General features: G+C 38.0%; 1 protein-coding gene across 2 annotated transcripts in view; it reads right to left on the bottom strand.

Annotated features, from left to right (window-relative positions):
• Positions 1 to 11,420: 11,420 nt before the first annotated feature.
• Positions 11,421 to 16,269, bottom strand: part of ywhaba (tyrosine 3-monooxygenase/tryptophan 5-monooxygenase activation protein, beta polypeptide a) — a 30,106-nt gene continuing 25,257 nt past the window's right edge. For both annotated transcript variants that reach the window (XM_048529121.2, XM_048529120.2), the window contains 3 exons: positions 14,250 to 14,413; positions 14,078 to 14,173; positions 11,421 to 13,172 (listed from right to left, as the gene is read on the bottom strand). In XM_048529121.2, coding sequence (XP_048385078.1) covers positions 13,116 to 13,172; positions 14,078 to 14,173; positions 14,250 to 14,413 — 317 coding nt within the window. In that variant the 3' untranslated portion in view covers positions 11,421 to 13,115. The remainder of the gene's footprint in view (positions 13,173 to 14,077; positions 14,174 to 14,249; positions 14,414 to 16,269) is intronic.

Genomic DNA, 16,269 nt, shown 5'->3' with positions numbered 1-16,269 from the left:
ACCACTGTATCCCTAATTGATATTGCAGTTGCTAACAGGGCGATGGCCAAGTGACTGTTTTCCATGCTGTGACACTTGTGTGATTTACCATGAGGTTTCCCTTGTGTTTGGTCGTTTTTCAAAGTTCTTTTTATTGATAAAATAAATTGGTGCAAGTTTAGATTCCATTTGTGAACATGTATTTATTTGAGCAATATGAAGTCACTGAAAAGGTCAGCTTTTAATATTCATCCATAATTGCTCTTGATTTGCTTGTTCATTGTCTGTTTGATTTCTTTGGGGGGAGAAAAGTACATACAAGTGAATCATAACAAAAATAAAACAAAACTATGTTAAGGTCCAGCAGTAATTTAAAAGCCATTTGTAGTCATTAGGAGCAACCAAGTCCCACCATGAAGCTAAATCCTTATTTCATACTTCCAACAGAGACAATGAGTTTGCTCTCCCATTCTTTAGTTTTGTTGCAAAGTGCAGACTGAAATTGTTGGATTTTTTTTTCATGCTTCCTTAGGCTTGCCTTCAATCATTCTTTGGCTACCTAAACTAAATGCTGCAGTTATAGAAATTTTTGAAAACTGACACCACAGAAAAACAGAAGGAAAATCCAATCAAGCTATCTACTGCAGTCTTAGCTGTTGGCAGTTGTGAAGTCATTTTTTCCCAAAAAAAAAGTACACTTTAATTTCAAAATACATTGTTATTTTCAATGCAGCCAGAAGTTGTCATACACAGTGGTAGCAACAACATAGTTAGACAGGGTTAAGGCTTTGCAGAATGAATGAGGGATTAGTAGAAGGTTACTGAAAAATAACCTTAAAAGTGATCTCTGGTTTATTCCCTGTGCCAAGTTCTAATGAGGGAAGTAATAAAAGGATAGAGTAGATAAATCAGTATCTGAAGAGGTGGTGTGCTGTGCTGTGCAAGGATTCAGATTTTTGATAATAGTGTAGAAAAGATCTATTCAAAAAGCATGGGTTTGCCTGAAATGGAAAGGAACTAATATCATGGTGGGGAAATTTGCTAGTTTTACGTGGGAGCTTGTAAACTATTTTGTTTGGGTGGGGGGGGCGTGGCAGTGTTTAGGGGAGGTGGGACATTCCTAAGTAGGAAGACACATGTGGATGGTTCTGAATTAGAAAAGAGCAAGTTAATTAGCAAAGACAATCAAGCACAAGTTAGAGAACAAGTTAACTCTGAAAAATTAAACTGCATTTATTGCAATGCAAAGGATTTTCCAAGCAAGGCTGATGACCTAAAGGTATGCAGTGGCACACGGGACTGATACATCATTGCTATTACAGAAACTTGGCTGAGGGGAGGACAGAACTGGCAGCTCAATGTTTTGGGTTTTGGATGGCTTAGGAAGGATAGAAAAGGGAGTGAGAGAGAGAGACAGGTGAGTGGTGTTTTTGATTCAGGAAAACCTTACACTTGTAAGCAGAGAGGATATTTCTCAGTAATCATGCAGTAAAAATATCTAGGTTGAAATTAGAACTAAGAAAGGGATGATCACTGAGAGGACTGTACTAGAGGCCCTCGAATATTCAGAGTGAAATAGAGAAACATATAATGAAGAGAGATTGCAGATATACGCAAGAATAATGGGTTTGTAATAGTAGGGGATTTTAATTTTCCAAAACATTGACCAGGACTGCCATAATGTTAAAGGCTTGGAACTTGTTAAATATGTTCAGGAATTTAAAAAAAATACATAAACATTCCTACTAGAGAAGGAGCAAAACTTAACTTTCTTTTGGGAAATAAGGCAGGGCAAGTGTTTGTAGGGGTATAGTTTGGGGTATCAATTCATAATTATTTTTCAAAATAGTTATGGAAAAAGATAAGCCTTCCATAAAAAGTTGGAAGTTCTTAATTGGAGTGAATCAAATGTTAATAGTACAAGACAAGAACTTGCAACAATTGATTGGAACGGATTGTTCACAACTAAAGGGATGACTGGCGTGAGAGGCTTTCAAAAGTATGATAAGTGTTCAAAAGCATTATGTTCCTGTTAGAGTGACAGGTATGACTGGTAAAATTAGGGAACAATGGAGAATAAAGATACTGAAGTTCTAGTCAAGGATAAAAAGAATCAAATATTAGATGTAGAGAACTGGGATTAAAATAAATAAAAGAATGTAGGTACATTTTTCAGAGGGAAATGAGGAAGGAAGAGAGGATATGAGAAAGTTTTGGCAGATTGGATTACCCTTGAGATTCTTGTAGAATCTCTTAAAATTAAGAGCAAAAAAGAGTAACTGGAGAGATTAGGACCCATTAGAGATTGACATCATTGTATTAAACCTCAAGACATGGGACCGATATTAAATGTATTTTGTGTGCCAGTTTTTAAACAATGGAGAAGGAAATGGAAGCTAAAGAACTCAGGGTAATAAATGTTGATGTTTTGAAAACTGCTCACATGCAGAAGAGGAACCCAAGGTCTTAGAAAACAAAGATGGATGAATCTCTAGGCCCTGATCAAGTATAGTCCGGGACATTGCAGGAAGTTAGGGAGGAAATTGCAGAGCTCTAACAAACATTTGTATCATCTATAACCATAGTCAAGGTGCCAAGGGACTGCAGAATGGCTAATGTTGTGCCTTTCTTTAAAGAAAGGCTGAAAGAAGCCTAAGAACTTTAAACCAGAGAGTCTGACATCAGATGTGGATAAGTTGTTGGTGGTGATTCTAGAAGATAGGATTTACATTCCAATCGAGCAGAAAGGAACAATTAGAGATCATCAGCATAGTTTTGTGCAAAAGAAATGGTGTCTCACAAATTTGAATTGAGTTTTTTTTTTGAGGAAGTAACTAAAGATTTGGGCGGGGGGGGTGCAAGAGCAGTATATGTTCTCTACATGGACTTTAGTAAAGCTTTGACAAGGTTCTGCATGGTAGACTAATTAGTAAAGTTAGATCACAGGATTCAGGATACAAAAGTGGCTTTATGGTAGGCGGTAAGGGGCATTTGGAGGCCTGCAACTAGTAGTGTTCCACAGGGAGTGGTACAGGGTCCATTTATTTTGTCACTTATATGAATGACTTTGATGAAAATAGAAGCATGATTATTAAGTTTGTGAATGACACCAAATTTGATGATACAATGGACAAAAGAAGGTGGTTATCTATAATTACAAAGAGATCTTGATCAATTGGGTCAATGGAATGAAAACTGGCAGATGGAATTTAATTTTGATAAATTGCATTTTGGTAAAACAAGCAAGAGCAGGACTTCTACAATTAATGTGAGGGCTCCGGACAGTGTTCTACAACAGAGAGCGGGGTGGGGGGTCATGTACATAATTCTTTGAAATTTTCTCACCAGTACACAGGGTGGTTAAGAAAGCATTTAGCACACTTCACTGCATTGCTAGAGATTTTTTTCAGTATAGGAGTTAGGACATCATGTTCAGGTTTATAGAACATTGGTGACACCTCTTCTAGAATACTGGGCACTGTTCTGGTTGCCCTGTTATAGTAAGGATGTTGTTAAACTGGAGAGGATTCAGAAGAGATTTACCCAGGATGTTGCTGGATAGTTTCCATCCTCTCATGCTGGTATTTAATTCGTAAAGAACTTGCATTGATATTATGCTTATCTAAAAGGAATTTAAACAGCCCTGTCCTTATATAACCACAGCTATTTCCAATTCTTACTTCTCAAACCTATCCAATTCTTAATGGTCTGCATGACTGCACTGTACTAGAATTTCAGGGGTCAGCTTTCAACATATCCATTGGAGGGTTAATTAAATAAATGCTTGGTACAGTATGGTGCTTAAGCACATTTGCAGTCTCAGAGCATGAAAACAGTCTTCAGTCCAACTAGTCCACTCTAATCACATTTCCAAGTTAATTAAAAAGTAGTTTAAGAGAATGAGAGTTTGATCACTTTTCAACCCAACTTCACAACTGCCTATTTTAAAAATGAAAAAGTATTTAAAAACACTTCTGTAACAGACAGGAGGGCTGTTAAAAAAATACACCCAATTCACTTCCTCTTGGTAGGGGTACTACATTTCAATTTTCCTTTGAAGTGGTCACAAAATGGGAAAACTGGTTGACAAGCTCGGGGAGAGAACAGGTGGCAATTTACAAACTTCCTCACCAATATTAGACTATTAATCCAGAAACCAAGTTAACATTCTGGGGACTCAGGTTCACATCCCCAGAATAGAAGAATCTACTACTGACCCTGAAAACAGTCAGTTGTTAGAAAACACCCAGGAAAGAAGTCAACCATCTTTATTTTGTCTGGCTTATGTGACTTTAGAGCCACAGCAACATTGTCAACTCAAGTGCTCTCTGAAATGGCCTAAAGCCCTCAGTTATATCAATTGTTACAAAGTCTCAAAGAAATGAAACTTGACAGACTACCTGACATTGACCTAGGCACTAGCAGAAACAGCCCCATTGACCCTGCAAAATTCTCCTTACTAACATGGGAACTAGTGCCAAAATAAGGAGAGCTATCCCTTAAACTACTCAAGCAACAGCTTGGCACAGTCACTCATGGAATCATAGCTTACAATGGCCCAGACACTACTATCACCATCCCTAGATATGTCCTGACCAGCAGAGGCTGTAGCACAGCAGTATACAATTCAGAGGGAGTTGCCCCAGGAGTCCTCAACTTTGAATCTGGACTCCATGAAGTCAAGTTACTTGGGGCACAGGAATCCCCTGCTGTTTATCTTCCAAGAACAGTGCATGTGACAGTGCATGCTAAACTCCATGTTAAGCAACAGTTGGGATGAAGCACTAAGGGTGCAAAGGGTACTCAGGTGGGGCATTTCAATGTCCACCATCTAGAGTGAATCAGCAGCAGCAGCACTACTCAAAGCTGGTCAGATCCTAAAGAACATAGATACTAGGCCACATCTGCAGGTGTGCAAGAAACCAAGAGGGATAAACATACTTGATTCATCCACAACAATGTCAGCTGCAGACGCATCTTTTCAATGACAATATTGTAACAGCAACCACTACACAGTTATGGAGAAGTCCTACTTTCACACAGAATACAGTCCTTGTTGTGTGGCATTGTAACTGTGCTACATGGGACAAACAGATCCACCAACTCAAGACTGGGCAGTCAACAGAAGACTTGTATTCCAGTACAATCTGCAACCTCAAGATCCTGCTTATCCCCCAGCCATTACTAGCAAGCCAGTGGATCAACCCTGTTCAATGGAGTGCAGGAGAGCATGCCAGGAGCAGCACAGGCCTACCGAAAAAATGAGGTACCAACCTGAAGCCAAAACAGAACAATTCCTTCCCATAGTGATAGATAGCTAGGTGATTCCATATTTAAAAAAAGATCAGATCCAAACTCTACAGTCCTGCCACATCCAGTCATGAATGGTGATGAACAATTAAATCACTGGCAGCAGCGGCTCCACAACTATCCCCCTTCCTCAAATGATGGAAGAAGTCCAGTACATCACATCACTGAGAAAGAGGCAACCAAAGCTTTCCCTGTAATCAGCCAGAAGAGCCAAGTGAATGATCTATTTTTGCTTCTAGGGGTCTCCAGCATTACAGATACCAAAGTTCAGCCAATTCATCTCATTTCAATGTAACATCAAGAACCAAAATGGATACAGCACAGCTGTAGGCCTTAACAGCATCCCAGTGATGGTACTGAAAATTCATGCTCCAGAACTTAGTGCAGTTAAACAGCAGCATTTACCCAAATGTGGAAAATTGCCTTGGTATGTCTGTATACAAAAAGCATGACAAATCCAACCCAGCAAATTACCACAAGTGAACATTCAGTAAAAGTTATGAAATATGTCATCAACAGTGCTATCAAACAGCACCTGCCCAGTGATATTTAGTTGGGTTCTACCAGGGACTGACCTCAGTCAGTGGACAAAAGAACTGAATTTCAGATGTAAGGAGAGAGTATGACATCCCTGGACATCAGCATCACATTTGACTTCAGGGTGGCACAAGGACCCCTAGTAAAACTAGAATTAATGGGCATCAGGGCAAACTCACCACTGGAGGTAGCCATACCAGGCACATAAAATGTTTATGGTTGAAGGGCATCTCTGCAGGAGTTTCTCTGTCCTAAGCCTAATCATCTTTAATGACATTCCATCCATAGTCAGAAATAGGTTTGTTTGTTGTGCAATGTTCAGGACCATTTCCAAATCCTCAGATACTAAAGCAATTCATGTTCAAATGCTGACAAATATCATTCATGCCATAAAATGCCAGGCACTGGCCATCTCCATTAGATGAAAACCACTGTGCCATGCTATTTAATGTGTGCTACCACTGAATGCCCACTATCAAGGACTCACCACAATAGCTACAACAGTAGGAGCCAAGAATAGTGCAGAGTGTAACTTGCTTAACTCCTGAAAGCCCGGCAGTCATCTACAAGGTGCAAGCCGAGAGCACAATGCAATTTTCCCCCTTTGGCGGGTTGGGTGCAGTTCTAACACAAGCCACTTGACACTATCCAGGATAAAGATGACCATTTGACTGGCACATCCATAAAGATCTGTGGCAGCCACTGATGCTTAGTACACACTGCTACCATATACAAGATGCACTACAGAAACTCAAGTTCCTCACAGCGCCTTCCACACCACAACACTCCCATCTAGAAGGGAGAAGGCAGCAAATACAGGGAACACCAACTACAAGTTCCCCTCCAAGCCAAACATCCCATCACTCATTAGGTCAAAATCCTGCAATTCCCTCCTTAAAAGGCATTGTGGGCCAATCTACAGCATATGGACTTCAGTGATTCAAAGTGACTGCTAACCACTGCCTTGAAGGCCAACTAGGGAAGAGGCAGCAAATCCTGGCCCAGCCAGAGAGACACACATCCCATGTGGAAATGAGGGGAAAAATACCAGGACACATCAGGTGATCTGGAATCAACATAGACCTCCTAGGGAAGACTGTCTTGTGTACCACTGACTTTTCTCTAGATTTTACAATTGTAATGCCAACCTTTAAGAGCTGGAGGTAGTCTAAAACCTTTGCAACTCCCCCACCCCCTCAAAACACATCCATCAGTTGACTTCTGATTGGGCAGGGCAGAGCACTTCATCCAAGGATTGATTAACATCTACAATGTTTAAAGTCAACTGAGAACCTAAACATTCCATTGAAACAAATCAAATGAGGTGTGGGATACAAGTTGAGACATCGGCCAAAACCCATTATAAATGGCAGAACTTGGAGTTGGATGCCTTCCTATCCTTTCAGGACCAAGTCAGTGTATGTTCAAGGTGGGTCAAGTGATATCTCTATTTGAGTACATTAGATGAATCTCCCATTGTGACAGATACCACCATAGCATTTTGACAATCGAAAATTAAAGGATGGGGAAAACTCTGGTAAAGAATCTAGAGATTGGCAAACCACAGAATTAAGATAATTACAATTAAAAATGCTAATTTATTTCAGACCAAAAATTCAAAGAAGTCCAAACAGCAGACTGCCCTAAAGAACTGCAACCATGACAGCTGCAGTCATTCCCTAGAGACCATAAATAACAGCTTCTCAGAATTAAAGGCAATTAATTTGTAATTGTGATAGAACCTGGAAGCAGGTTGCTTGTCCTGGTGATGATTAGGGCTTAGTGAGGTGTGTTGAGACACGTCTTGGAATTCAGTTATGCCATAGCCAGCAAGCAGGTCTGTTCATCGTATGAAAAAGGTGGCAAGCGTCCTGTGTAATAAGCAGCTTGTTAACCTCAAGTCTCAGATAAAGTCAATCCAACTGTTCCATCTATCATGCATGAAACAGCTTGCTATTGGAGTTGATAATTCAGGAGAAGGCTGACTTTTCCTGAGGGTTGCTAGCAACCTCGCTGCAGTTGGAGGTCTAGAAATAATTAGCTTGGTTGTTTGACATTGACCACAAAGTCAAGGATGTTTTCTCATCCTCTACACCCACTGCAGACTTCTAGGGAGGCCACATGTCCTGAAGCTACACAAGTCAGCAAATTCAGTAAAGACTTTAAGAGGGTCCCTTAAAGCAAAACAAAAAGCAAAACTTAAAGGAAGGTCCCCACAACATCTTATGCACAGCAAATACCTGGTACAGTGAAGGGAATTCCAGAGCATGGTGCTGAACTGTTTTGCTGGAACTAACTTCCACATATGAATCTTAAAGATTTAAGGAAAACAGGACTCTCAAATGCTAAGTTGATCTGTTTTGGAGTGTCAAGTGAAAGGGGAGGGTGGTCAATGGCAGTACAGGTATTTCTGCTATACAATGTTTCATTAATGTGAATTTGCTGGAACATGATTGAATAGTGGACATGAACTTTGTGGTACAGGTATAGTCATTTCTCTACAATGAAATTCTTTTGTGACCTGCACTATAGAAAATCACAGTACAATTATCATTTTATGTGAGAAATATCTGTATCACTACATCTGTGCCACATTCACATCACCAGCTGCTTCAGAGGTTGGCAGTTAATTTTAATATGAATAAAGATCCATTATGGTTTTTAAGAACTAAGAGGCAAAGTTTCAGATCACTTAAACATTAATAATATTACACCAGCCTCAGCAACTCAGTGCATCAATTCCAGAACTGAGACCGATAGTTATAATGACCCAGAAAGTCCCAAGTTGACTGTGATTTCTATTTTCTTGCATCTTCCATAAACAGTATTAATCATCTAACAGGTATTGACGACTCAGCCAGCTTACTTTATTTTGTAATGTTAGCTCCCCCAACTATCTGAGGATGCATTGACAAATTTCCAGTAAATACTACACCCAAGCCCACTTTTTCAACACCAGGCAGAAAGCAGACTAAGATAGGTAAATTAATGGATTCAAAAAGCTAGAATTTCTGATCTTTCATGCATTTTGCTGCTAATTAAAAATTGAATTACTAAACATCGGAGGTAGAATACTGAAACTAAGCAGCCTGGGAAGCATATCCCCAGTGAAATATTATAAATCTTGTCCAATGTGCTTTTCCCACTATTCACTAGTGGAATAAGTACCAAAAGAGAGTCCATTTTGAGGCTTTTCATTTTCACATCTCAAATTCAAAATCAACTGACTGCCAACACAAAATCTAAAAGACTATGGTCACTATTTTGCAATCCTGTTGCAAGTGACAAGAACGCAAGGGCTGCAAGACTTACAGATCAACTGCTCCTGCTTTGTGTAGAGAGGTTAGTGACATTGTGTCACGGGAAAGCTATACATCTGTTATCTACTAAATGGAAGACTAGGAATAAAAAGAATTACAAAATTGGAAAAATCATTCTGGCAAAATAAAAATTCAAGTTTAGATATTTTCTACATGTCTGGAACAGATATAAGTTGAATGTGGGCCCCCAACTCACAGGAAGGAAAACTAACATTGACACAAGTTGCATTAACTGAACATATCTTTATATAAAATGTCACTTCAGTCTTTATGGTTTTGACTATTCAAGTACAGCAAAATAAAAGCTAACAAAAAAGGCAAAATTATTCTTGCCAAGGAGGAAAGGTAGTAGATTTTAAAAAAAATGTTTCAACCAGAATTGATACAAGTTAGTTTTCAAACTTTTGAAATGCAAGACTCTGCTGTTTAGTTAGGTCACAATGTGATCACTGATCTTTAATGACAAAAGTGCCAAGGAGCTTCCCCTTAATTTTAAAATCAAACTTGTGAAGAATAAGACCAAGTCTTTAGAAAGTAGCTTCTTTATCACAAAAATACTGAAGATTTTTCCAAGTAAATTTGTTGGATCTTGAAATTTGAAATGTGCACAATTGAGATGTAAATAAACTAGAAATTGAGCAGGAAAATAAGTAAACCACAATGGGTTCACACTTCATTCCATGATTTCAGAATTCTCTTAGGTAATTAGACATAGCTTCCTATAGTGGGGCTGCAAGCTGAAGTCTGGGAGTCCTGGACTCAAACAATGGCTGCCATGTTTTTCCTGTCTGAATTCTAACTGATGTGCTTGCTGTGTGCCTGCTCTCAACATATGCCCTTACCACTGAGGGATCAACTTTCAAACCTCAAAACAGGGTCAGTGGGGAAAGGTTTGGAGATGCTCGATATAGGCTAAATTAAATGATAATTTGCTCAATTCTCAAGAGATAGACCCTACTCCCTCATGGATTTATGAATCCTAGGACAGTTGTAATCAGGGGCACCTGCCCATTCTTCCTTCCCCACCTTGAGGCAACATTTGAGTTGGTAGCTGTGCACTCTAAGCATTCAAAAAATCTCAATTCTGATACTTCCCTGGTGATGATCCAGAAATGTAAGCTATTGATTTCGTAAGATGAGTTAATCCAAATACACAGCTCAAAATAAAAAAAGTGAAATAAATGACTGCATATTCCACGATTGTAACTTATCTAATCTTTGCATACAAACCCATTCCAAACTAGCTTAGAAGTCCAGCAAACGCATAACATTTAATTAGTCATTTCAAATGAATATTCAAGTGTCAACTAGGTTTAATGTCAACCACAAAATGTCTGAATACTCATTAAGGTCTTAAAATTAATAAGAAATTTGCTTTAAGTTATAGTTAGGTCAGGTCCAAGTAATACAAGATGCAATTTTCAACTTAATGTATAAATGCTAATAGTAATAAATTGATACAAATTAGCATACATTTTGTAAGATGGACTTAAAGGCCTACTGGATACAAATTGTTTTTAAAATCACCAAACCCAAACTACTTTGTTTCTCTAGATTTTATCCCTCTTCAAGGATGCTGAAGACTGAATGTGGCATTTGCTGTAGCAGTCTGCAAATTTCAAACGTTCAGAAAAACATACTGAATCTCAAAAAGGTGACAATAGTCAATCAGCATCTTAAATACAAAGGAGGAAAAAATGGAAGTTAGACAACTAGATAGCTAACTTCAGCATTAGCTTGTTAAAGTTCACCCCTTCCATTGTATTATAAGTATGAAAAGAACTGGTTAACCTCTGGGATGTCAATTACAAGTGAAAAATGAAATTAATACAAAACCTGCAGTTCATGTTCTAAAAGGTGCAAGGTGCCTCAGAAGAGTTCACTGTTTGGGTCTTGCTGTAACCAGAGGGGGGAAACTGTACCTTCTCGTACTAAAATCCAAAAAAGTTATTCTACAAACAAGATGCCATACTAAAATACAGGTACATTTTGTTACTCCAACTGACTTTGAAGAGTTGGAGGGGAAAACCTACATAATTGTCCTGGGTTAAATGCCAACTTTTAGTGACAAGAATGACATCAAGCCCCAACAAAAAAAAAAGGCTTCAAACCAAAAACAGAACTTAAAACAGCATTAGCTTTCAGTTCAAGTCAGTTTGAAAGGAATAATTTCTTTGGATGCTAGGATCATTCAACACACCACACAGGTGAGGAAGGAGTGGGCAGGATGGAAGGGACCACAAAGACTATACAAAGACAATTTGGAAACTCATATGTTCTTCATACTATTCCAGATATTTAATTTTGTTTTGGTACATTTATTCTTTACCCCAAATGACAAGACAGTACAGATTTCGCTGTCAAAAATTAAACAACTGTTGCTTCATATCACAGCTGTTAACAATTACACTTTTTCCTGTAGCTGGTTCCTTCTTCACTGCCTCCTTTCAACTTTGAACTGTGTTCTCACATTTGGACTTTTGATCCCTTATGGTCCATACATTTATTCTGCCAGACATTTCTGCATGGGTTGTATTAACTTTGATAATCAGTGGAAGGTTAAACAAAAAAATCTAATATACTAACATTTTCAAAGGATTATTGATGCATCATAACATAGTACATTGGAGTTGTCATTGTAAAATAGGTATTGTTTAACGAGGGAACTAGGAAAAAATATCACTATAAAGCTATGGTAAGATGTCCACCAGACGTAAACACACCAGCTAGTGTGTTCTTTGTCAAAAAATTCTGAAGTATTTGCAGATGATGCATAATCTTAAGTTTTACAATTGTGCACAGCAAGATTTTTTTCAGCAAATACTGAAAACACTGCCAATGTACTATTTACAATTAAAATGGAGGTATATCATCCACTCAATTAGGGTTCAGCAGTTTCAAGAATAAGACATTGGTTCTGACAATCTAGATTGATATTATGCTGTACAATTATTCCTTCATTTATGAGGCAGCGGTTTGAGCATTCTTCCAAAGCCTTCAACCTCATACAGGCTACATTTGTGAATTCCATTCCGCTTGAAACAAGTATCAGCATATAATTTAGTAAATCAAATTGAAATTTAAAAAATCCATTCATAAAACATTTTATTCCACTTACATCAACTTTACACATTTTCTTGATAACAATTATGCTTGTGTTCTTATGAAAAGTCCAGAAGACATGAATGCAGCTAGCCATACAGCAATATCTCATTACTTCCCTGTTAACTATTTCACAGCCACATGCGTGTTAGGCAATCAAGACCACAAAGCAAAAACTAAAAAAGGTAGTTACCAGAAAAACACATGGGAAGGTTTTTTCACCTCTTAAACATACATTATCAAAGTTAAGCATTTAATTTTTACTGCATGTTTGCTTGTACATTTGTTCTTACATTGACAATAATCTCTTAAATACAAATAAAATGTTCAGATGTCATTTGTGTAGCAAAATGAAGACATGAGAAATGGTGAATCTTGCAACTCATGGAATGTTAATCCTCCTCTGCCCTATCCCAAAAATCCTGAGACATGTAATAGATGGTGCAGGTTTGATCTACAGATTAGTAACTCCTTAGAAATTGCACGATTCACACTGAATCTATGCCACTTCCCATTACATACACTAAATTATGGGCATCCTTCTTTGCTAGTACAGGAAACATTCGACATTAGCCTTGTGGTAAGCCACAGCTACAAAGAGTACTAACCAAATGTTTAAAACTGGTATAAAAAAATTCCACACCCTGAATTTACATTGGCCACCTGGAACATACAGTACAAGAGTTCCCAATATGAATCGGCTCTTCTCCCCTATCAAACATAAACCACATGGGAAACACAGACCCAACAGAAGTGACAGAAGCTCTCCAAAGACCTAAAATAGAAACTAGTGGGACAGCAAAGATTACAAATAGTCTTGACGGTGAAGATTCAGGAATGAGGCAGACAGAACCAGAAGGCGGAAGTTTAGTTCTCTCCCTCACCAGCATCAGCCTCTTCCCCCTGGTTGTCTGAAGTCCACAACTAGAAACAAATCAAGTTCAAAAATTACTATACAATGGTATCTTAAGCCAAAATTACACCACTGTCTATTTTGAGACTGAGAAGTATAAAGAGTATGTTCCCTCAGGTTTTATGAAGAATCTATACTGAAATAATGTGGAGGAAATAGTTTCAAAACTACTCATTGTGTACATGTTTACCCTGCAAGAAGATCAACACGCTGGAAATACCAAGCAGTAATGGCAGCAAATAAACAGAAATAAAAGTTAAGTTTTCAGTCAAAAATCTCTTTTCAAAAAGAATCATTCAACTATTAACTTTGTTGCTGCCAGGTATTTCCAGGCATGTGCTTATTTCAAATTTCCAGTTTCAGTATTTTACTTTTGTTTAGATTGCAATTTATGTCTATAGAAAGAGGATTGTGCCTACAGAGGCTGAGTTAGCAGACTGTGGGCAAAAGCAGTTTTGTTTAGACTTTCCCCAAATTGGAAAGGAATTTGAATTTGCTCCCAAGTCAAACTCTAGAATTACAATCACCTTGGATCAATACACCCAAGGATGAAAGCTATAAAACGGTAAACTTTTAATCATTGTAGCCTCTGCAGCACGAGCAATGTTCCTGCAACAAGACAAGCTCACCCAAACCCTAAACATCTGAAATTATATTTTTCAGCTGGGTAAGGGTTGCACAGGTGTTCTTCTGAATTTAGATTCTCTCAATAGGAAACAGAGCCCCAACTCTGCAATATTACTTTGTATTAAGTTGACTGATTACAGCCAAGCCACAATGTAGCTTAATATTAATCCCGACTGAAGTTGTGTCAAGCACTGACCAGAACTGTAATGAATTGTGTTCACTGATTACACAATCATCTAGCATGGATACACCAGTTTGAAATTAAATTACCCTAGGATATTGTACTTACTGTCAAATTATCTCGCAATAACTGCATTATTAATGTGCTGTCTTTGTACGAATCTTCGTTCAGTGTATCAAGCTCTGCAATTGCTTCATCAAATGCCTTTGAGAATTAGAAAACAGTTAGATACAACATCTTGGTAACAAGCTGTGACCATGCAAATTTTGTTTGTACTTACAGCCTTTGCAAGAGAGCAAGCTTGTTCTGGAGAGTTAAGAATTTCATAATAAAACACAGAGAAGTTAAGGGCCAGTCCCAGACGGATAGGATGTGTCGGCTGCATCTCTTTTTTACTGATGTCAAATGCTTCTTGGTAAGCATGTTGTGAATGGTCCACAGTGCCTAAGAGAAAAAGATTGACAACTCCAACTCAATTCCATATGTGCACTAAAGGTCTGCAGATATTGCTATGCTAACTGAAATTAAATATTCAGCTCAATGTTTTTCTAATAGCTTCTGAAGTGTAATATTTAAGACAATGAGTTTTAAAAAAGCTGTTTGAATGGCATCTCAAACAGTGATGCTCAGATACTTTACAAAGTAGCTTCGTGCAAAATGCTCGTAGCAGAACTAATAGCAAGATATAAACTATAATGGTCTACTTTTCTGCATTTTTTAAAGACAGTGCTAGTACAGAAGCTACTGTACAAAATAAAAGCATGACTGATTTGCACAACTGCCATGTAAACATCTTAATTATAATGGACATTGATACTGAAGTGGAGCATTTCCTACATTAGGCACTCCCCAGTCAGATAGTAACTCTAACACAATTTCCAACACTTTATTGTACCAGTCATTACATTTCCCTCAGCCATTGTATGCCTCAATTGAAGTTGCCAAATATTTTCAAATTAGATAAATACTTTAAAACTCCTGCCCACAAGAAACTGGATTAAGATAATACAAACACTATTCACAGAACCGAAGTCAAGGAAAACTGCATCCAAGCAAGCTAGCTGGCTGTGAACCCAAAAGGATAGCAAACTAAAAAGTTATTCGCTTCTTTCAAATGCAGACTCAAGCAATTCACCATTGTGCAGAGATTGAACAACAGACTTCTATACCATTCTTGGTACTTTGACACAAAATAATAGGTACCATTAAACTGTATATCAGTAAAACAAATTCTCAAAATCACTCCCAGTACTAGAGAGATCAAATAATACTTTTGCCTTAAAAGTGCCTAAGATTAAGGATGACAACACCAGATTCATTAGATTCAAGATCCAAATTTTAAATGCCTAACTATTTCAACGTTTGGTACAAAAAACATTAAGGTTAAGCAAAATTGCTCATGGTGTAAAGAGTCTGCATGATTGAAACAAATGTGTGCCCCATTTCTCAGTTACTGCTAATGGCGGCAGTAAATGGCTAAAACGTACAGCAACGTTACTGGCTCTGAATGGAGAATAGATTAGGGAGGTTTCCAAACTCATGTTGGCTTCCCATCCCAAAAAAGATCTGTGAGCACCAACTTTCAAGCTCAAGTTACAAAAAGTCACTTCCACGAAGAACTACTTGCAGAATTAGCAAGAGAAAGCATTGCAATAATCATAATGGGTCTGTGACCTTGCATTAGGCTGATTTTCATTTTAGAAACTTGAGCAGTACAAGGCAGCAAATTTTCTCCAACTTATTATTCAAGCATGTAATTGACTTCACTTGGCCAAGTCCAGGGCGACAGCTAAAATAAAATTAATTGGGAGCACACCAACATAATTTGATCCAATAGCACCTCAGACAATTATGTCATGGCCAAAATATTCTAGCAATGCTCAGTTCTAAAGATTTGAGTAAAGTCCACAAACACCATCACTACCTAGTAAATTACATACTGAAGTGGGTAGTGGAGATGATCATGCAGACCCAACTGAGTCCAAGAACCCCAAGTGAAAGCTTGCATTTCCTGGATGCAAAAGTTTTAAACAAGGACAGGTTTTTTTTAAAAAAAAGCCAAGGCATCATGACATTACAGTTGAAATTCACATAATTCACTTCATGCACAGTATCAGAGGTTAATCTACAAAAAAAGTCTCCAGTCTAATGCCTTTGATCCCAAGGGAAAGTGGCAATAAAAGCAGTTTGACCCAAGAAAAGAGAAACTGTCATCTTGATTATTAAAAGATGGATCAAGTAGGCATTTTTAAAGTTTTGACAAAGATCTGTAGCTCATGCTGTGGGCGAGGTTGTTGACT

The sequence above is a fragment of the Stegostoma tigrinum genome, chromosome 5, assembly GCF_030684315.1.
Source record: "Stegostoma tigrinum isolate sSteTig4 chromosome 5, sSteTig4.hap1, whole genome shotgun sequence".
NCBI classification, from domain to species: Eukaryota; Metazoa; Chordata; class Chondrichthyes; order Orectolobiformes; family Stegostomatidae; genus Stegostoma; species Stegostoma tigrinum.
Note: the sequence above shows the minus strand (reverse complement) of the source record. Positions and strands in the feature narration are given on the sequence as shown.